We start from the raw sequence: 23,632 nt of genomic DNA on the forward strand, positions 1-23,632 counted from the left end.
CTTGAAAGTGTCACTTGTATAAAAGTTATTTTCTCCTTTTTATTTCCAAATTAAAGGATTTTTGGCTTTTCCCAAATGTGTATATCCGGGTGTGGTGGCAGATGCTGGCAATTCCAGTCCTTGGGAGGCCGAGACAGGAGGACAGCTTCAGAAATGCAGTGAGACTCTAAGCAATGCAATGAGACCCTGTTTCAAAATGAAACATAAAAGAACAGGGGGTGTAGCTTGAAGGTAGAATACCCCTGGGTTCTACTTCTAATACCACTTAAAAAAGAAAATATTCTGTGTAGATTTATACTCTGAGTGTGTATTTGTTGCCACTGTCTTTCACTTAGTAGTTGTCTTTTTGGTGGTACTGGGGATTAAACTTGAGGGCACTCTACATCCGAACTATAACCCCAGCCAGATGTTTTATTTTGAAACAGGATCTCCCTCGGTTGCTGAGAGTCTCACTAAGATGGGGAAGCTGTCCTCAAAGCTGCTATCCTCCAGTCTCAGTCTCCCAAGTACTGGGATTACTGGTGTACACTACCATGCCTGTTTTCACTTGGTAATTAAAATTATATACAGTATTTCTTAAGTTTAATTTTTTTTTTCTTTTCTTTTTTTCCCCTTGATAGTCCTGAAGATTGAACCCAGGAGCATTCTAAACAAGCAGGAAACCCTTCTTTTTTTTTTATTTTGGGGTTTTTTTTTTGTTTTTGTTTTTTAGTGGTACTGGGGTTCCTGGAAACCCTTCTACCTCCGGGCTACACTCCCAGACCTATTTTTATATCTTTATTTGGAAACAGGGTCTCTTAAGCCAGCGCGGCTGGCTTCGAACCAGCGCGATCCTCCTGTCTTTGCCTCCCAAGCGCGGGGATTACAAGCGTGCGCCACCACGCTCAGCTTCTTAATTTTGAAATAGGGTCTGCTAAGCTGCTGAGCTTCTCAGTGTGTTGCTTAGGCTGGCCTTGAACCTGTGATACTTCTGTCTCAGCCACCTAAGTACTGGGATTACATGTGCATGCTACCATGCCCATTTAAATTGAAGGAGTTGTTAGATTATATTTTTGTTTCCCTATCCTTTCTGTTAACTAATACTGAAATTAACATTTCAGTCAAAAGAGTCTTTTAAGATACCACAGAGACAGCACCAACTCATACTCATGGCATTTCTTGATTTTTCTCTCTAATTAATGAAACACTTACTAGCAAATGAAAGAAGTAAATAAGGACTCTGTGTTTAAACAACTTTCCTGACAGTAATAAAGGCACTCACTTTTGAAAGCTTCGTTCATTTAAAGAAGTACACTCTAGTCCCCTTACTTACCGTAAGTGTCGTATGGATCCACATTAGGGCTAGGCATATTCCACCACTGGATTGTTGCATCGAGGCCACCACTAAAACACTGTTCTCCATTAGAACTAATAGCTAAGGACAGAACAGGGCCACTATTACAGAAAGAGAAAAGAAAAATTACCTACTAATTACTTACTAAGAAGAAACTCAAACCCCCATTCCCTAAATCTCTGTATTTCTGTGTTATGTAAAAACTATTTTAAGTAAATATATATTTGAATAGTACTATTATAATTCATATTCTCATTAATATGTTAATGAGATATTATTCAACAAATCTGTCTTTTCTAACATCAAACATTAAGAAAACAACATTTGAGGATTGACAATAGTTATTAACAGTAACTATGGTTGTTAAGTACTAATTCAATAGTACTTACATGTGGGCCCTAAATGTGTAGATAGGCTCTACATCTAAAGAGGCACTCCTGGAAGAGGGAGAAAAAGGATAGGGGAAGAGAAGGTAATTAGATAACCACAAATCTCTGGTTGATATTTGAGAGTCATTAAGTAGACCAAATGTGCACATACAAAAACACAGGACAATAAAGAGGAATAATCATTCATATAAGCAAGATTGGAGGGAAAAAATAGCTAACATTAGAATACTTGCTTTTTGGCAGGAACTGTTTTTTGCAAGTTCCAAAGTTTCAGGGTATGGTCCTCAGAAGCAGTAACCAGCACAGGTTCTATAGGATGAAAAGCTAAAGCCCGTACTCCATCAAAATGGCTACGTAGTGTATATTTGGGGTTCCATGTCTTTCGAAAAGCATCTTTATTGGCAGGCAACTAAAAAGAAAAAGCACACTATTTACTAGTAAAAGTAGTAAATTGGTAGGCATGTGGAATTTTCTTTTTTATGTAATTTAAAAACATATATTTTTAAGTGCTTGGCTAAAATGTCCACAGGAAACTTAATGTACCTTAAAAACTTTATAACAAGTCTTTATCATTTAATAAAAATTCTGAATAATTTCATTGCCTCTCAAATACTTAAATCAAAGGAAGAATTCCTTAACCTGTTTTCACCTACTCATTAAGCTAAACCCACATTCCCATTAAATGTCAGACGAGAACAAAACAATTGCCATTGCTGCGGCACTTTACATGAAAACAAAACACAACAATACCCAAGCATACAACAGTAAACAGTACAGTTGCCATGTAGGAAATCTACTCGCATATGAAAATTTAAAGGCAGCAAGTTAAGGTGTTTTCTAGAAGTCTAAACTAAAACCCCTTTAAGAATATTTTCCTAATCCTTGATTTTGACAGATGTTAATCTTTTTACTTTCACTTCTCCATCTACACAGATAAGCTTTCAAAAGTTTACTATAAAGTAGTTGCATATATACTTCAAAAATATTAATGAGAATTAATACAGCCCACCAAGGCTGTGGTCTCTAAAAAGCCTATTAAGTGTAAAATGTAGGATTAAAAAATGCTATAAAAAACCCGAAAAACTAGTGCTCGCTTCGGCAGCACATATACTAAAATTGGAACGATACAGAGAAGATTAGCATGGCCCCTGCGCAAGGATGACACGCAAATTCGTGAAGCGTTCCATATTTTTACGATTGAAAAGATGCAAGAATAAAGTAATCTCGTTCACAGCTTTTCATTAAAGACCAAAAAAAAAAAAAAACCCGAAAAACTGTAATTCATGTAAAAATCTAAACAAGTATAGTTAACTCTCAACTGAATGCTCAATGTCTAGAAAAATTTTAATCCAAGACTAGTTTCACCTCTAATACTTTTCTCTCCACCTTCTTTATCCTCTCCCTGTCCCTCAAATGAAGTATGCAGAAACTATGTAAGCTTCTTCCTTAAGAAGATAAAAGCTCAAAAATAAAACACGCTTTTTAAGAAGACGCTTGAAGGCAAATAATGGATTTAGATTATTTTTCTTGTTAACACCAAAACATGGCTTAATTTGAGTAGATAATTGAGAGTTGACTATTCAAGATATATGAACTAACCAATATTTTAATCATCCCAAACTCCTAGCTAACTCACAAAACCACCTAAGAAAAATTTAAACACCACAAAAAAGTTATGAAAAACTACATGTCACTTCAAATCAACATATTGACACACTTAAATTTCTTTTCCATGCACCTTGACATTAGTTCGGTTTTAAAGTGATTCCAAAAAATAAGGAGCCTTCTATTAAATCATTAAAAAATTAAAAATAAAACTGCACTTACATCATAACTATAGTCTGCATCATTTGTTACCGTCAAGTCTGCAAGGTCTCCAAGGCCCAGTACACTTAACAAAACATCATCAGAACCCATAATAAATGACTTGCCTCCTCCAGATGGAAACGTTATTGGTTCAGCTATAAAGAACAAAACCGCTTCTTAAATGCTGAAAAATCATACAGTACAAGACAATATTGGGGGGAAATTTAAGCACTTAACAGTTACAAAATTTAATAAGATAATGAATTTCTATGTTCCCACTTTACTCAAAAAATCCTATCATGGAATAGTAATAAACATGTTTTGTAACTGCAATGTAGTTATCTTCCACAAATCAAATACGCACTAGACATATCATTCTAGGGTGGGAAATAGTGCACAAAAGCTTTGTCTATTTAAATCCCTTATCACTTTCATAGATTTTAACTATAGTTTACATGTTTAATAAGGAATGGGACAAATTTTGGTTAAGTAACATATTTCAGCAGTCCACGGGACAAACAGATCTTTATCATCAATTTCAAAGTAGCTCAAACAGAATTTTTAAAAAGTAAATAGGCTGCTGTGAGTCCTTTCGCTTTCTATTATAATAAGTGCTAGGTATTCTGGTTCCTAGTCAAAATATAAGTGTTTAATATAAATGGTTTTCTAGTCTACTTTACAGGGTAGGTTATAGGTAATTACTACTGTCAATTTCTTAAAAGATTAACCCATGTGATCTTCAGAATGCTTTATGATTTTTAATGTGTAGTATATTAAAGAGGTCTGATATAGTATGACACTTATAAAATAACTAATTACATGACTATTGAACATTAAGTTTCTGATCAAAATTGCTATTCCAATTTCAAACAAAACTTTGGTGAAAAACTTCATTTTACTTAGTTTTCTTATCTATTTTGTACATTATTACAGCTTTCCATGTTGATATTAGCAGTTCCAATTATTTTTAAAAATATTTTCTCTATCCATACTATTGACTAAACTCTGCCATAATTTGAATTATCTAAATATTTTCTTTAACAGCTATAGTAAGCAATAATCAATTCAACCATGCTTTGAAAGCAAAAATGTTACCATTAAGATGGCAAGAGAGGAAATACAAAACAACTCAACATATTAAAACACATTTAAAATTCATGGACAAATTTAAAAGGGAAACATTATTCAAAAACACAAGCTAACAATTTTGAAAAATTCCTGTGAAAAACGAGAGCAACTTAATGCTACAGGAAATACAGGTATAATGAAACAGACAGTCATCATTAATAACACTGAGTATATTGAGAAGATTTATATATATTATGGCTTAAGTAAAATTAATCTATATTTAGATTATTACTTTATTATTTATCCTATCAAATTATGCTATATAAGACTTGATAAAGTCCTAAAATAAAGTTGTGATTCAGCAACAGATCTAAAAAATTTTGAAAGCATTTAACATATATATACATAGGGATATTACAGAGCACTTAATCTTTCTTTATTATATGTTTTTATTGGTACATTATAGTCTCCCAAAATAATGTAAATCATGTTTAATCTTTCAATGATTATACTTATTGAAACAACAATCTGTAGCACTGGTATTTTCTATCACTATCTAGTATGCAGTTATTGGTAATATCAGAAGCAGCTAAAAACTACAAAATTAGTAGTTTAAAATTATGTTTAATTCATTAAGTAAAGTTTACTCAAAAGCATTTTTTTCCAGCATGAAGAATTATTTTTTTAAGCTCACAATTTGCTTCTAAGAAAGGTTAAAATACCACTTTCCTCTTACTCTCAACTATACAAGCATTCACTAACACAAAACTTCGAAGCCCAACAAAACCAGGCATGGTGGTGCACGCTTATAATCTCTGCACTTGGGATGCTGAGACAGGAAGACGGCACAGGTTCAAAGCCAGCCTCAGCTACTTAGGCTCTCAGCAACTTAGTGAGACCCTGTTTCCAAATAAAGTATAAAAGAGGTCTGGGAGTATAGCCTGGAGGTAGAAAAGCCCCTGCACCCCCAGCACCACACAAAAAAGAGAGAGAGAGAGAGAGAGAGAGAGAGAGAGAGAGAGAGAGAGAAGCCCAATTAAAAAATCTAAGTGTAAAAAATTATTTTGCTTTATTATTCTTTATGCATGATTATTTCTGATCAACCACTGACCAATTTAGGGCATGTAAAGGGAAGTGCCTTGCAATACTAGCTAGTTTTTACTAGAGTTTTAGATGAACTGCATTTAACAACAACAAAGTATTATATTCATTTCTAATCATGTAACTGTACTTCTGTCCCTTCTGCTATACACATACTTTGACACATAGTAAGCCACTCTGCTTACTTGGCATTTATTTACATACACATATGTGCAAAAGGTCTTTTGAGCAATTATTTGTATTTTCCATATCACCCACCACTGTGGCATATGGTGATAACAATAAATACTCAATTTGTTTGCCCTTATTTCCCTGTCAAAGGAATTAATTGTATTCTACAAATTCATTTTATTAATGTTAACTACACATGGTCACATAAGCAAAACATCATTAGCAATTAAAACAAAAATATTAAAAAGTTTTTAATTTAATGAGAGAAATTATGCTTTTTTATTAGGTGGCCTAAGAGTTTTCATTAAGCAATTTTAGCTTACTAATGTTATTATATTTAGCATTTTTGGGTAAATCTTAGGATCTACAAATTGTTTGTTGTTTTTTTTTCCTTCGAAATTGGTGACTGAAGCCAGGGGCATTTTACCACTGAACTACACCCCCAGCCCTATTCTTTATTCTTTATTTTGAAAAAGGGTCTCACACTAAGTTGTGGAAGGCCTAAGTAACTGAGGCTGGCCATGAACCTGCAATCCTCCTGTCACAGGCTCCCAAAGTACTGGGATTACAAGCGTGAGCCACCACACCCAGCTTACAAATTAGCAAATTGGGATTTTATAAAATCCCTCTCATAGTTCAACTAATCAACTAATCTTTCTTTCCTTTTTTTTTTTTTTTTTTTTGAAAAACAGGGGATGAAACCCAGTGGCCTCACTAAGTAGTATCTGATGCTATCCACCAACCACAATCCTGTCTCAGCTTCCAAAATGCTGGGATTTCAAGTGTGCGCCACCATGCTCAGCTCCTACTTTTTTTTTTTTCTTGATACTTTTTTTTTGGTTGTTGTTTTATCTCTGAGCTACACCCCCAGCCCTTTCAATTTTTTATTTTGAAATAGGTCTCACTAAGTTGCTGAGGCTGGCCTCGAACCTGCAATTCTCTTGATTCAGCCTCCCAAATACTGGGATTACAGGTATGCAACACCATGCCCAGCTCTAATCCTTCTTTTGATGAACATTATGACCAAGCAATCCCAGAGCTCACATATCACTCTTCTTTTCTCCTCTAATTTTATCAAACACAGTCCAGTAAGAGATTCCACTTATATCAGTGGCAACATGGTATACCTTAAGTCTTAAGTAAAAACAGTCTGAAAGGTTTTAATGTAGAAGTATCTCTTCTACAAAATATATCTGTTCTTTATAAATTGAGGTAGTACAAGGAATTCAAAAGGAAAGTGTGAGGCTGGGATTGCCCCTGAAATAGATTATGAACTCAATTTGAGTTCAAACTTGAATTCAAATCTCAAAAAACCCACAAATTTTAGTATGATTTACCCTTTAAAAAGTATAAAACTCATGCTTATCAAATCTCTCCTTGGCCCTGCTCCCACCACTACAAAAGTCTACTGAATTATATTTCTCTTTAAAACACTTTAAAACACACACATAAACATAAGGAGAGAGAGAGAGAGAGAGAGAGAGAGAGAGAGAGAGAGAGAGAGAGAGAGAGAGAGAGAGCGCGCGCAGTTGGGAGAGAGGGAGGGCGGGTGCACGCTCCATTAAGTCACTGATCTAAAGGTTTATAAAGATCTATACTCTTGCTAATATGGTGTTGTCTTAAATTGCAAAGTCTACAGTTTAAAATGTACATTAAATACAAAAATTTTAACAAACTGTACTATGCACTATTTGGTAAAATAGACAAAAAGCAAACAGAACTACACTGGTAAATGTACAAAGAAAATAGAGTTGGTAGGTGCACTTTGGAAAATAGTTCTTAAAGTAAAATAGAAAAATAGGTCAGTAGTGGAAATAAGATCCAGAAAAAACATCTTACTTTACTTTTCATTCCTTTATTTTTATCATTTTAATGATATTTGTCTTTCTTGAAATTTTCCTGCAGATTAAGGTAAGCAGTAAAAGTAAAGATAAATTATCTAACTTTCGCTGTAGGAGACTATGTCACTATAGAAACTATAAAAGAAAACAAGATGGGGCTAGGGATATAGTGGAGCAACTGCCTAGCATGAGAGAAAGAGAGAAGGGGGGAGGGAGGGGAAGGGGACACATAACATACAAGATATAGCTGAAATCCTTTTTATTGGGTAAAGCAGATCTCCATATATAGCAAAAGTATAAACATCAATGAAATTCAATCTACATGCCAAATTATTATTTTATATGTGTCATATATTAAAATAATCTGTGAATAAAAATTCAATTTACTACTTAGAATCATAAATTAGCCAAGTATATCTTTGTATCATAGCTAAAATAAATTTTGCAAATGTTTAGGTAATATTTTAATTTCCTACACACTTCTGGGTTTAGGCAAATTTTAGAAAATTCATTACTAGGTAATATATATTTGCTACCAAGTTAAAGAATAATAATGTTGCCTTTTTCTAAATTATTAATGTAGGCAATAGCCACATATATTTAACTTCCAAGCAATGCCTGGCAGTTAATTGTCTTCTAAGAAGTGGGAGCTACTAATGGTTGCTAAATTTAATTATATGACAATGATTAAATAGTTTTTTGTATGTATTATTAAAAGTTTATAGCTTTTGTGATTTTGCTAAATTATATATATATATTTTTTTTCCTGCTACTAAATCTATAAGCCTAAGCTAGATTTAAGAAAGGTATTCTAAATTCACCTACAATGGAAATAATTCCACCTAACATTACAAACCAAAACTAAATATAATGGAACTAGAAATGATAATATCTAAGACAATTACACCCAGAGAGCTTGCCCCAAACCTCTGAAGATCATGTAAACTGATCTCCAGCATTTTAAACAGCAACAAATGTGTATTATTAAGATGTGATTCGGAGTTAAGTCTGCTGCTACAATTGTAAATAAACATGGTAGCTGAATGTTGTACCTTCCTCTGCTCTTGCACCTTCATGGTCAGTCATTCTAGTAGAGGCTGACCTAGACTGATTAATGATTCCTGAAGGGATGTGAGGCAGCTCATCATCTCCCAGATCAGCTATCATGTCGCAGAGTTTTGTCCTGTTGACCCCTGTAAATTAATGTCAGCAGTAGAGGTTCATTTAACGGCTACCGCTTGACACGCTAGCAGCCTTTAGTAAATCAATTTACTAACAAAATAGGCAATGAGAAGTCTCAGTTATTTAAATACCATATAATTAAGGATGCCTTCACATTTTCTATATCCCCCAAACATTTAATGGTTTAAAATTTAAGACATTCACTTTTCTGTGGATATCTGTGTATATATATATCCACTATGTACTTTAAATATATGGGACTAGGTGCCAGAGGAGTACGAGGAGGTAATAACCTGTTACTGAACCCAAGTTCTGAAAACTTAACGACACACAAGATATCATTAAAGCAGAAAACTCTTGGTGTTTAATGTAAATGTTTACTAGTATAAAGAATAAAACATGAGCTTTATAACCTAATTCATTATTTTAAAATTTTAAAGAAATAAATAAAAATGGTTTCATGAGGGTGCAACAAACAATTAACTTTCCCTGGTGTTTCCATGGATATTTTATGGCTACATTAGCACAATTTGTCATTAACAAATCAACCCCCGTTTCTCTAAAAAAATTATTTTAATTTTTTCAAATTTGAAGACACCCATGAGCTGAGTTTCTTACAATGATAGCAAAAGCCAGCAGTTATAGGCCATACATTTAAGAGAATAATTTACGCTCTTGCCTGGAAAATTTTAGCCCAAATACATAAAATTGAAAAGCCTGTGCTGCACTGTGGAATATTCCTTAACTTCAGAAATGACAGAATCATTTATTTTGAAGTGTGTACACTGAAAGAAATTTCAGTTTTAAGAATGTCAGAAAAAGCCAGGCGTGGTGGCTCACGCTTGTAATCCCAGGTGTGGGAGGCTGAGACAGGAGGATCCCACAGGTTAGAAGTCAGCCTCAGCTACTAAGTCAGGCTCTCAGCAACTTAGTGAGACCCTATAGCCAAATAAAGTATAAAATAGATCTAGGAGTATAGCCCGGAGGTAGAAAAGCCCCTGGGTCCCACCCCCAATACCACCAAAAAAAAAAAAGTCAGAAAATTATTTGAAAAGTCAAAATATTTTGCAATCAATGTAGAGGAAAAACAACTAAAATACGTGAATATAAGGTCAAACATTAGGACCTTATATTCACTAATGCCAAACTAATGGATTAATATGATTAAATTCACTGTTACTACTTGAATATTTATAACTTTACAGAAAATACCAATCATCTATGCATCTATGACAAGCAATAAAATGGTAAGTCTTAATATAAATAGGTGAAACCTTACACATTTATTAGCTCTCTTTTACAGTAACTACTACCTTAGAAATGCTAACACAACTCAACTTCTAGATGTAACATGTAATCTGAATTTTCTAAAATAACTATACTGTGGAAACTTGGTGTTACTGGAGGATATTCCATCTGCCAGTGAAGTGATCATAAACAAAATACCTAATAAATAAAAAATATCAACTGATATCCAATCACCAGTTAATTTATTACCTCCATTGATTTAATTTCTGTTCTTAAAATTCCATCTTGGCCAGATGTGATGGCACATGCCTGTAATCCCATTACTTGGAAGAATGAGACAGAAAGATTGCAGCCTCGAAGCCAGTCTCAGCAACTTAGTGAAGCTCTCAGCAAATTAGCAAATGTTTACAAACAAAAACTAAAAACCAGAGTTGGTGGTGTAACCCAGAGGCAGAAGGCCCCTAAGTTCCACCTCCAGTACCACCAGAAGAAAAAAAAAATTCTATTGTAATTTTTCTACAGGGGAGAAAAGGCTGTTTAAGAATTCCCCTTTAGTTTTTAAATTAATCTTTCTATTGATATTATTCAAATGAGGACTTTCATTTTTATGAATCACTGCAAAATGTGTGTGTGTGTGTGTGTGTGTGTGTGTGTGTGTGTGTGTGTGTGTGTGTTGCTGGCACATGAACCCAGGGTCATTCTGTATCCCTACCACTGTTTTTTTTTTTTTAAATAGGGTCTTGCTGAAGTTGCTGACGCTGGTCTTGAACCTGTTCTTGTCTCAGTCTTTCATGCCCAGCAAAACAGATTCTTATTATTTTATTTTCTCTCCCAAGTTCCCACTTGCCTTCAATCAAATGTGAGTACAACAACTAATTTTTTTCCAAATTTCCAATTTATTATATTGTCCCTTGTTCTGAAACCACAGGTGACACTTGAAAACTCTTTGGATTGCCAGGCGTGGTGCCACACTCTTGTAATGCCAGTACTTGGGAAGCTGAGACAGGAGGATCACAGGTTTGCAGTCAGCCTCAGCTTACTTAGTGAGGCCCTTGGCAACTTAGTGAGACTCCGTTTCAAAATAAATAGAACTCGACAGGCATGGTGTCGCACGCTTGTAATCCCAGTGCTTGGGAGACTGAGACAGGAGGATCTCACAGGTTTGAAGACAGCCTCAGGTACTTAGTGAGGCTCTCAGCAACTTAGTGAGACCCTGTTTCTAAATAAAGTATTAAATAAGTCTGGGAGTATAGCCCAGAGGTAGAAAAGCCCCTGAGTTCCAACCTAGTACCAAATAAATAAATAATAAATAAATAAATAAACAGACAGACAGAAAGATACAGCTGCTCCTCGGTTCAATCCCCAGTACTGGGGGGGGGGGCTCTTTGGATCAAGATTAACTAAACTTTTGTACATAACTTTGCAAAGTTCATAATCTCATCTTCTCTATCCTATCTTATCTTTCAACGATCCACAATATAAATCTTAATTTTCCAGTTAAAGCAATTTCAATATAGTACCAGTGTTCACTGAGGTTATTTCTGCCATACTTTGTCCTATCTATCCTCAGCTATTATTCAAAAAGGCAAGAATAATGCCTACATACCACACACATATATTCCTATCTTCTAACATGTACTTCAGCCTATTATTCATTCTTCAAAACCAGTAATATCTCAGCCAGGCGTGGTGGCGCACGCTTGTAATCCCCACGCTTGGGAGGCAGAGACAGGAGGATGCACAGGTTCGAAGCCAGCCTCGTTGGCTTAAGAGACCCTGTCTCCAAATTTAAAATTACATATATATATATATATATATATATATATATATGTATGTATATATGTATATATATGTATATATATGTATATATGTATGTGTGTATAGCCCGGAGGTAGAAGGGCCTCCAGGAACCCCAGTACCACCAAAACCAGTACCATCTCTGTAAACCTTTTATTGATATTTCCCTGCTCACTCTAATCATACTTGTGTGTACCTTAAAACTTGGCTTTATTACGTATTATCCTGTAAATAATTTCATTAAGATAGCTGATATCAAATGCAATAAATACTTAAAAAGTAATAACCTTCTACACTCATGGACTTGGAGGTACAGAACGATAGAAGAATAGGAGTCAATAAAGAAGTGTCTTTCTTTTCTTTCTCCAGAAATGGAGATTGAATCCAGGGCCTTGCATGTGCTAGGCAAGCACTGAGCCCTTTCTATTACTAAATTCACCCCAGACTGACCTTGAACTTGTAATCCTTCTGCCTCAGCCTCAGAGGCTGCTATAACTGGTGAAAGTAACTTTCAAGTTTAGGATTCCAAATTATATAATTCTCTTCAGTATGGCCAAACATTTGTGTCTGTGTGGCCAAGTACAGGAAAAGATGGAACTTCTCTACTCTAATTCCAGTTTCTCAAAAGCTGTCAGAAGATGAAATTAAATTTTGTTTATTTTGGTGCTGGGATTTGAACCTAAAGGCATCCTACCTCCAAAGTTATATCCCAGCCCCTATTATTATTTTTTTATTTTGAAAACAAGCTCTCACTAGGTTTCTGAAGGTATTGCTAAATTTCTGAGGTTAGCCTTGAATTTGTGATTCTTCAGTCTCAGCCTCCTGAGTACTGGGATTACTGGTGTGTGCTACAGTCCCCAGATGAAATCAAATTTCATAACCAGAAACCAAAGCCTTTGCTCTACTATGCAGAGCATACTTCAGCTACAAATTCAAAAAATGTCTTCATTTTCTTTCTAAACCCATCCAATATTTAAAATGTAATAAATATAACAAAAAGTTTCATGCACAAATTTGAAATATAATTAGTAATGAGAAAACTATAATGGCATTAGTGTAACAATATTACACAAAAAATAAATATCACTATTTAAAGACATATTTCAGGACTCATTAAAGATTAATAAAGCCGGGCGTGGTGGCGCACGCTCGTAATCCTGCGCTTGGGAGGCGGAGACAGGAGAATCGCGCAGGTTCGAAGCCAGCCGCGCTGGCTTAAGAGACCCTGTTTCCAAATAAAAATATAAAAAGTAGGTCTGGGAGTGTAGCCCAGAAGTAGAAGGGCTTCCAGGAACCTCAGTACCACCAAAAATAAAAAATAAAAAATAAAAAAATAATAAAAAACAGTTCTTAATTAGCACTGGGATTTATAGGAGAAATGCTGCTCATTCCTATAACAAGTTCTTTCAAAAACTACTGTGAGTTACAATGATAAAAAAATGACTCTAGCCCAACATGGTGGCACACTCCTGTAATCCCAACACTTGAGTGGCTGAGACAGATGGATTTCAGGGTTTGAAGCCAGCCTCATCAACTTAGTGAGAGGCCCTGTTTCAAAATAAAAAAATAAAATAAAATAGGGCTGGGTTGTAGCTTGGAATTAGAAAGCCTCTGGGTTCAATCCCCAGTTCCAAAGGGGTAAATACGCCAACTCACCGCCGTTTTATATGTGTGTGTGTGGGGGGGGTATTGCAGGTTGAACCCAGAGGTATTATACTTTTGGCTAAACCTTCAGCCCTATTTCATTTATTCTTTGTGTTCTTTGTGTGTGTGTGTGTGTGTGGGGGGGGCTACTGGGGATGGAACTCAGGGGCATTCTACCTGAGATATACCACCAGCCCTATTTTTTTTTTGGGGGGGGGCGGGTCTGGGGATGGAACACAGAGGCATCCAAGCTACATCCCCTGCCCTACTTTTTTATTCATTTATTTTGAAAAAGGGTTTCACTTAGTTGCGGAGGGCCTCACTAAGTAGCTGAGGCTGTCCACAAACTGCGATCCTCTGGTCTCAGCCTCCCAAATACTGGGATTACAAGCGTGTGCCACCATGCCCGGCTGAGAATACTTATGATTAGGTAGCACATATTAAAGTATTTAAAAAGCAACATACCTATAATTTAGTTTTCTATACCATTCAAAAAATAAATGTTCATATTTATACAAAGAAAAGTACAAAGCAATTATGGTAAAGTGTTTAAACTTGGGAAATAGCGGGAAAGGATATGAAATTTTATGTAGTATTCTTACAACTTTTCTTAAGTCAGAAATTATGTTCAAATGAAAAATTAAAAGAAAAAGGAAGTTTAACCCTTCAAAACCTGACACCAAAATAATTGTACCACAGACTCTTTAGTTCTATGATCTTGACTTTTAGACATGAATAGATAGGCAAGTACACCTCACTTAGAAAGAAAAAGTATTAATGAAGCGTGTCTACACAGCAAGGCAAAATCACCACTTTCAGGTCATTTTCTCTTTCTTCTCAAATGGGGCCAAATGGGGAGTCGAGTAAACAAGTGAGAAGGTAGAGAAATTTTAGTTTAGCACTTGATTTTGGAAGCCTAGGGTGAATCTTTACAAAAAGTAAACATTATTGCCACTTTTCTCTTTCCCCTCAAAAAATAAAAGCTACTTAATGAGAACCTAAAGAATAAAACGGGGCTGAAGGTATAGCTCAGATAGAATGCCCCTAGGTTCCATCTTCAGAACAACAACAACAAAATAAAATGCTAAGAAGTTCATTAACTACCTTTTCACATAAGTTATTTCTTAATATTAATATGATGGTCTACTTGAATTAAGACCATTAGAAGTTTATACTCTAATAGTTTTCACAGTACTGTCCCTTATCTTATAAAAGAAACCCTTATCTGGTTTTCTTTTCTGTGGTTTCAGCTACCCATAGTCAACCATGGCCTGAAATTTTTAAATGAAAAATCTCAGATTCAGAAGGTCCCTGGGTTCAATCTCCAGTACCCCCCATACACACAAAGATATTCTTGTTGAAATATTTTAAAGAAGACAATCCATGTATAAAGTTTTCCCAAGACTTTAGGAAAAGACAGATAGATAGATGCCAAATATTTGATGCAATTAATCTCTGAATGGCAGGATTCCAGGTGACTTTTACTTTCTTCCTTTATATTTCCATATATTTCTTGTATGAACAGTAAATATGCTGATTTTTGGTAATTATATAAACATATCTCATTAGAAAAATAGATAAAAAAACAAAATTAAAAGAGTGGGCCAAATAATACGATGCACATCTATATAAGATACCACTGAAACATGAAAGCCAGAGAGTCCCCAGACCCTAAGGCTCAATCACAGCTCCTTTCTACTCTTTTAACATCCTGGGTTTGCCAGTATTGTTTACAGTAGGGTAGCTTGGTAAGTAAGCAAGTTAGTAAGTGAGGAAGAGAGAGAAAGGGGGTGGCTGAGAACATACACTGTTAGCCAAATATGCAAAATATAAAACTAGGAATTGTGGTCCTACTTTATTTTTATTTTATTTTAATTTTTAATTTTTTTTTTTGGTGGTACTGGGGTTCCTGGAAACCATTCTACTTCCAGGCTACACTCCCAGACCTATTTTTTTTATATATATTTTTATTTGGAAACAGGGTCTCTGAAGCCAGCATGGCTGGCTTCGAAACTGCAGATCCTCCTGTCTCCGCCTCCCAAGCGCAGGGATTACAAGCGTGCGCCATCACGCCCTGCCATCCTACTTTATTTAATTTTGCAGTTTGGGGATTGAACCCCGGGGGCATTCTACCTAAAAGCTACACCCCCAACCCTATTTTTTATTCTTAATTTTGAAACAGGATCTCACTGAGTTGCAAATGGCCTTTACTAAGTAGCTGAGGCTGGCTTCAAACCAAGATCCTACTGTCTCAGCCTCCCGAATGCTGAGATTACAAGTGTGCCATCATGCTAGACTCTATGGTACTATTAAAAGAAGAAAAACAGCCAGGTGTGGTGGCACATGCTTGTAATCCCAGGACTTAGGAGGATGAGACAGGAAGATAGCACAGGTTCAAAGCCAGCCTCGGCAGCTTGGTGAGGCTCTCAGCAACTTAGTGAGACCGTGTTTCCAATTAAAATATAAAAATAGGTCTGGGGATATAGTCTGGTGGTAGAATGGCCCTGGGTTCCATCCCCAGTACCACCAAAACAAAAAAAGGGCTAAGGGTGTAATTCAGAGGTAGAATGCCACTGGATTCAATCCTCAGTACAAAGAAGAGAGAGAGAGAGAGAGAGAAGAGAAGAGAAGAGAAGAGAAGAGAAGAGAGAGAGAAAGAAAGGAAAGAAATAATTTTTTAATATTTATGAAGATTTAATAATTTAATTGCAGTAAGATCATTTTAATATTTCTTAAAATAAGTACTTTAAAAGAAAAAGTTTTTTTAGAAAAAATTTAAAACCTACAACTAAAAAAGACCTTGAGTTGATTTTTATTTCGTGTGTGTGTGTGTGTGTGTGTGTGTGTGTGTGTGTGTGTGTGTGTGTGTGTTAATTGGGTTGGAACCCAGGGGCATTTGACCTCCCAGCTATACCCCCAGCCCTATTTTTTAATTCTTTACTTTGAAACAGGATCTCACCAAGTTCAAAGGGCCTCACTAAGTAGCTGAGGTTGTCCACAAACGGTGATTCTCCTGTCTCAGCCACCCAAATGCTGAGATTACAAGTGTGCACCACCACACCCGGCTTTATATTTATTTCACTTCTGAACCTCAAAAAGATACAGGTCTAGTCACAGTCTATCAGGAAAAATAATGACTGGGATATTTTTATTTTTATTTTAAAATAGAAGCCAACAATATCTAAACATTTCTACAGAAATCTTTAGCAATTAAGTAAAAATTGTAACATATAAAACAAGCAATCCAATAATAAAGTACTTAATTTCTTGTAAGTAAAAATAAAATACCTAAACTCCCAGACCTATTTTATATTTATTTGGAAACAGGGTCTCACTAAGTTGCTGAGAGCCTCACTAAGTAGTAGCTGAGGCTGGCTTTGAACCTGTGTGATCCTCTTGTCTCAGCCTCCCAAGCACGAAGATTATGCGCCATCACGCCTGGCAAAACCCTTAAGTTCTAATGCCATCTTTTCTATACTAAAACAGTCAATCATGCACTAGCACTTTATAATCACCATGCACACATTATATATAGTTTAAGTGGTATTAAAACTCAACACAGCCCCAGACTAGCACTAAATGTTTCTCAATACAAGCAGTTTATAATACAGTCTGAAAGCTCTTAAAGATTAGTCCTTTTATTCACCTGCAGTAATGTAAACGAGAATAAAGACATTTTTCACATAGGTTTTTGGAACTGGGGGTTCCAGAAACATTCTACTTCCCAGCTACACCCCCAGCCCTTTTTATTTTGAAACAGGGTTTTATTTAAGTTGCTGAGGCTAGCCTTAAGCTTGTGATCCTCCCATCTCTCAAATACCAAGATTATAGGCATGTGGTGTTGCATCTAGCTATGTGTCTTTTTGATTCACAAAATGAAAATGAATTCTTTGAGAGGTGCTACAACTGCACTTATACTTTTACAGTATATTAGCCAAAATACAACATAGTGAAAAATATGTCTTGGTACCAAAAGATACCTAACTACTGACCAAATAAACCCTGTTACCACTATACTCCCCAGTGACCTTCACCTACAACAGGAGTCAAGAAAATACTATACATGAGAAATTTTACTGAAAGCAGAAACTGTGGAAAGGGCTTTGCTGCTCATTGTAGTGAAGGATTCCCAAACTAAGAAATATTACCTGGATATGAGATGGATATAGCTTCAATACTGTATATCAAAAAGAGAAATTTATACTTTTCTTCCTTTTGAATAAATTTCTTATTACTTTTAATTCCAACACCAATATTCCTTAGAATTTGGAAAACTTTTTTTTTTTTTTTTTTTGCGGGCCTGGGTATGGAACCCAGGGACATTTGCCTTCCAAGCTATACCCCCTGCCCTATTTTGTATTCTTTATTTTGAAACCAGGTCTCCTTGAGTTGCAGAGGGCCTCACTAAGTAGCTGAGGCTGGCTGTCCGAGAACTACGATCCTCCGGTCTTCGCCTCCCAAATGCTGGGATTACAAGCCTGCGCCACCACGCCCAGCTTTGGAAAACTTTTTGAAAGTTTAGAAAAACTCAAAATCTTCCCTTCACTCTTAACCATATATTTAAAATGATTTCCTCCTTGATCAATAACACATCCTAAACTATATCCAAATATGTTCCAATAATACAACAGACAAAGTTTAAAGTTAGTTGCTCCCTTTATGAAACAAAAAATAAAATTACACAAAAAAACAGAATTGAAGACTTTTTTCTCAATATTGGCATATAAAAATTATAAGAGTCAGAATCTGCACTTACTCTTCACCCCTTTCTTCCCCTTTCGCTCCATCTTGTACTGTTCCTTCAGCTTACTTATTAGTCCCTGGTCTACATCCCAAACCTCAGCAGTTGGGGAGAGGTCATCTTTATCTACATGCAGCATATTATTAAAAGAAAAAACATCAGCAGTTGGCAATGCAAGGTGTTGGCAGTAAACTGTTATAGCTTTACATAAACATACTAAAATATTTTAATAGCATATACTCAAAATACTTTAAAGGTGCAGTCTCAATTTTGGTATTCACAATTCCAACTAAATGCCTATGTCTTAAGTTTCTAAACATTTAATACCAGGACAGTTTTTATGTATCACAAATTTGAAGTGACATTAGAAATCTACTGTTATAAAAAATAGATCACTGCATCTTTATAAAATTGTTAATAAAAATTATTCAGCCAGCATCATAAAAGCAAATGAATGAATCGCATGCAAACTACTCATAAAAGTGCAAGCCAGAAAGGTCAGTGCCATTTCATTGATGAAAATACTCATGCACCTTCTGTCACATTGATTCTGCATGCACAGGATAGCTACACTAATGGAGAGGGATTCTAGTTCAATACTATGCATACATACAGTTCTAAAATACAATATTTCAAAGAATTCATAAAAAGCAGTCAAAAATCCCACTTCTGGGATGGCCCACCCAAAGAGTTCAACATCTCATTATATTCTTCTATTTGTCTATAACTAAGATTAACAAGAACTAAACCCAAACCAAAAACACTCAAATTCCACTGAAGAATTTTTTTATAGTTGATGTTTTCATGGTGAGATAAAGCAATGACAAGCATGAAAAAGTAAAAACATATGCTTTAGCGCTATTATCTGCTAAAGATGGTAAATTCTGCTATTTTAGCTGAATAATAATTCAATTTAAGTAAATCCCTGTCTGAAAAAAATATATTTCTAGCAAACTAGAGGAAAAACAGCATTAAAGAGGTAGTATAAAGATATCTAAATCTTTTAGCATTATTTTAAGTATTGAGAGTTTTCCTTTAGTTTTAAAGCAGCCGTGTTATGTGAAAATTTAACATGATGAAAATTAACAAATATAACCTTGATACTGAATAAAAATTATACCATCTTAAGTTAATCAACTAGTCTGAATAGTGAGATTTTAGTGGAAACAAGCTTGTTATTTTTTTATAGCTCCATATATTATGGTTCATAAATCTTACAAGCTCAGGAGGCCTCCCTTGACTTAACTTACAGAGTAAAAAAGCCTTTTTCTCCTTACAGACTGCTGTATGTGGCAAGCATAAGATTCTCATATTTGAAAAGCAAACAAATTTAAATCTTTACTGTACCTTGAATCTTCCCTACAATTATTTCAATGAATTTTCCCCTGATGACTATACCTACTATTAACCATTCGTGGTCGGTATGTGAAATTTAACCAGCTAACTTGAATTACCTGAAACTAGATATAACTAAATTTTACATGTAATATCACTGTCAAATCTGTAAACTGCTTGCAATACAGCTGAAATACTGACTTAAAGAGAAAATTAAATTTCATGTATTTTAATCATGAAGTTTCCTAAAAACTATGCTATGTTAGGAATTCTATTAATTTATTGAAAGGCAAAAAAAATGTGATCTAAATAATTACTTGTACTCTTCTTAATGAAGCTAACAATCCTTATTGTCAATTACTTAAAGCAAGACAAAGTGATATATTTCGAGGAAAATGTTTTGGAATCCCAAAAAGAAAAGAAAAGAAAACAAAGTACATGAAGCAGGCCTTGGTGGCGCGTGCTCATAATCCCAGTACTTGGGAGGCTGAGACAGGAGGATTGCAGGTTTGTGGCCAACCTCAGCTACTTAAGTGAGGCACTCCGCAACTTAGTGAGACCCTGTTTCAAAACAAAGGATAAAAACTCGACTGGGGGTATAGCTTGGAGGTAGAATGCCCCTGAGTTCAATCCCCAGCATCACACACAAAAAATAAAGAATTAAAGAATAAGAAATAGGGCTGGGAGCCAGGCGGGGTGGCACACGCTTTTAATCCCTGTGCTTGGGAGGCGGAGACAGGAGGATCGCGCAGGTTCGAAGCCAGGCATGCTGGCTTAAGAGACCCTGTTTCCAAATTTAAAAAGTATAAAAAATAGGCCTGGGAGTGTAGCCCGGAGGTGGAACCCCAGTACCACCAAAAATATAAATAAATAAATAAAATAAATAAAATAAATAGGGCTGGGGTGTAACTCAGAGGTAGAATGCCACTGAGGTTCAATTTCCACACAAAAAAGTAAAATATATATATATATAAAATTAGGAGAGGAAAATTTGATTACTACAGCCAGTTTTCTAAAAGACCTTTTAGAGACAACAAAGTTGTGAACAGCTCTAACTACAACAGCAAGAAAGTGGAGTGAAAAAGCAAAGAGAATGAAAAACAGGACAAGCTTAAGGAAAAAACAAATACTACTTGCAAGATAATCTCAAATCTGGAAAACAAAGATAAAATTTGACAGTGCAAAGAACAGGTGGGTGAATGCAATGTGCATAAGCAATATCCTGAAACTTGCCTGGTATTAACAGCTGATCTGATATTGCTTACAAGAAATAAGAGCAAAAGGGAAGAGGCAGCACAATCTTCTACTTATTAATCCTGTTTTTAAAAAAAATCCAGGGAAAGGAAAATACCAGGAAAAGAGGTTGAATCAATTATGAAAACTTATTTTTGTCTAAAAAAAAACCACATACACAAAAAAGTTCACTCCTAACAACTCAAAACCATAAAACCATCATTTTCTACTGGTAACTGATTATCAAAGCAGAGGAACTATACAAATTTACTAACTGTAGCATAAATTTGTACCTAAATCCACTTCATGTTTCATATTTATTCAACACTATATCTACTGTATTTTAAAATGAACATTCAGGTACTAATTGAATTTTCTAGTCATAAATTTCCACAGATGACAGTTTAAAAAGGTAGAAGAAAGTTAAGTGGACAACCTTAAAATGCTCAATGTCTAAGAGGGGGAAATAGTAAAGATACCAACTAATATTTTTTACTATGAGAAGAATTTAAGATTACTAACATTAAATGCAATCAATAGAGACAAAAGAGAATTAATAAGCTTTCTAAAAAAAGAAAAAAAAACCAGTAATTAAATAAAGTTTAAAAAAATTCAAGCCAGGAATGGCGGCTCACACTTGTAATCCCAGCATTCGGGAGGCTGAGACCAAAAGACAGCAGTTCGCGGACAGCCTCAGCTACTTAGTGAGGCCCTCCCTAACTGAGCGATAACCTGTTTCAAATTAAAGAATAAAATACAGGGCTGGTGGTGTAGCTCAGAGGTCGAATGCCCCTGAGTTCCATCCCCAGACCTGCCCCCCCCCAAAAAAAAAAAAATCAAAATTAAGAGAAAATTGAGCAAACTGCCAGTATACAAAATAACATTGATTTGGGAAAGGATGAGCTTATGTTTCATTAACCAAGCCTTCTTTTTAATCTGTGCTTTACCGACTAATCTGATTTTGACTGCCTTCCCATTTTATTATAAATATATTTTTAGGAAATAAAATAAATACGAAGGAATGCTTGTACATCTATCCTCTTTATTTCAGGAAAATGAACACATAGAACACTTGTTAAATAGAAATGATGAATTTTAGGAGCACTGCAGAATCCTCTGACTTTTTTATGGGGGGAAAACTACTTGAACTATTTTATACTTTTCTTCATTAAAAATTTAAAAAGCCTGTGTGTGTAAGTGTGCGTGCATGCATGATAATAGGGATTGAACCTGGGGCATTCTATATCTGAAGTATACTCCAGCCCTTTTAACTTTGTGTTTTGAAACAGGGTCTCTCCAAGTTGTTGAGAGTCTTTCTAAATTGCTGAGACTAGTCTTAAAACTGAAATCCTCCTATTTCAGCCTCCCACATACTGGGATTACTGGTTTACAACACCTGGCTCTTCAATGCTTTAATGTTTCAGTTTCATCTGGAAGTAAGGAGTTCTGTTGTTTACTTCAATGTACACAATGATACACAAGTCAAATACCAATAGTAAGAAGTATTGGCAGTTTTCATTCACTAATTAGTCCTCTCTTAAATCTGCTTTATTGTCAGAAGTCTTTGGACAAAAGGACTAACAAATTATACATAACAAATTATTTTATCATTAAGGAAATACAGCCATTTCATAGATATTAAATACCTTAAATTTTTGTTTATACTTTTAACTAAGAGTTAAAAATTCTACTAGCTTTAGGTTAACAAAGTAGGAGTAGATGTGTGCTAAGATTTAAACAGATGCTTGATAAATTCTTTGTTAATTACATAAATAAAATGGTTCTCCCTACAAAGTAGCATTACAGGTGATTTTAAATTTTCTTCCTATCTTTTATTTGAGTTCTAAATCTTCTAAAATATACTTGTATTATAGAACAATATAAAACTTATATATTTTATACAATTATAAAATATTCAGAAAAAATAAACAGTACTTTTGAAATTATTGGAAAAAGATATTTCCAACACTGACCAGGAAACACATAGAAACTAAAAACCCCAAAACTTCCTACACTGTTTCTCCTGAGCAAGGGTAAACTCCTAAAATCTAGCTATTTTCAAAAAGTAAGTACAATGATGTATTAAGTCTAGAAAGTAACTGTGGGGTTAATGTGCCTCTTCTATTTTTATTTAGGAGAAATGAAGATCTGAAAACAAGGCTTTGAAATTATGAGAAAAAGATAAAATTCAAACGTTTGAAGTAGCTGGTTCATCTGGATTCAAGACACCTAGTAAATGCTATCTAAACTAAGCGCGCCTCTCCTGCTAGTAGCACCAAATCTAAATACGCTGGTACCAAACAGGCTAAGATTGTTCACTCCTCCTCCTCCTCGCTCTCAGGTTTCTTCCCTTCCACTATACGTCTATTCACAGTCTACCCTCAAAGGCTAGATCCCCTCCCACTCCCACCTTTGCCGTCTTACCCCACTCCGTGCCGTCCCCCGAGCTCCGCGCTTCTCCAGCTCCTTCGCCATCCTCAGCAGTCACTAAAAAGTCAAATTCCTTCAGCGCTTCCTCAGTGTCAGGGTCATCAGTTAGGTCAGCAGCTAAACCTTCATTGCCTATCTGTCAACAGAACAGTTAAGCCAAGAATAATTTCTACCCTATTCTTTTTGTCGTTTCTTTTTTTTTGCAGGTCTGGGATGGCACCCTGGGGCATTGAAGCTCTGAGCTACACCCCACCCTGTTTTTTTTATTTTTATATTGAAACAGGGTCTCACTAGGTTGCGAGGGCCTCACTAA

At 35.3% G+C, this 23,632-nt stretch overlaps 1 protein-coding gene across 3 annotated transcripts in view; it reads right to left on the bottom strand.

The window, feature by feature from the left end:
* STRN3 (striatin 3) overlaps positions 1 to 23,632 on the bottom strand; it is a gene marked incomplete at both ends in the record, with an annotated part of 92,839 nt that overhangs the window by 16,529 nt on the left and 52,678 nt on the right. Inside the window, 7 exons of one of the 3 annotated variants that reach the window (XM_080707730.1) lie at positions 1,313 to 1,434; positions 1,723 to 1,766; positions 1,952 to 2,131; positions 3,550 to 3,683; positions 8,762 to 8,902; positions 18,337 to 18,447; positions 23,314 to 23,455. In XM_080707730.1, coding sequence (XP_080563856.1) covers positions 1,313 to 1,434; positions 1,723 to 1,766; positions 1,952 to 2,131; positions 3,550 to 3,683; positions 8,762 to 8,902; positions 18,337 to 18,447; positions 23,314 to 23,455 — 874 coding nt within the window. The remainder of the gene's footprint in view (positions 1 to 1,312; positions 1,435 to 1,722; positions 1,767 to 1,951; positions 2,132 to 3,549; positions 3,684 to 8,761; positions 8,903 to 18,336; positions 18,448 to 23,313; positions 23,456 to 23,632) is intronic. The other 2 variants (XM_080707731.1, XM_080707732.1) reach the window with 2 other exon arrangements.

Source organism: Muscardinus avellanarius (genome assembly GCF_963383645.1).
Source record: "Muscardinus avellanarius genome assembly, chromosome: 12".
NCBI classification, from domain to species: Eukaryota; Metazoa; Chordata; class Mammalia; order Rodentia; family Gliridae; genus Muscardinus; species Muscardinus avellanarius.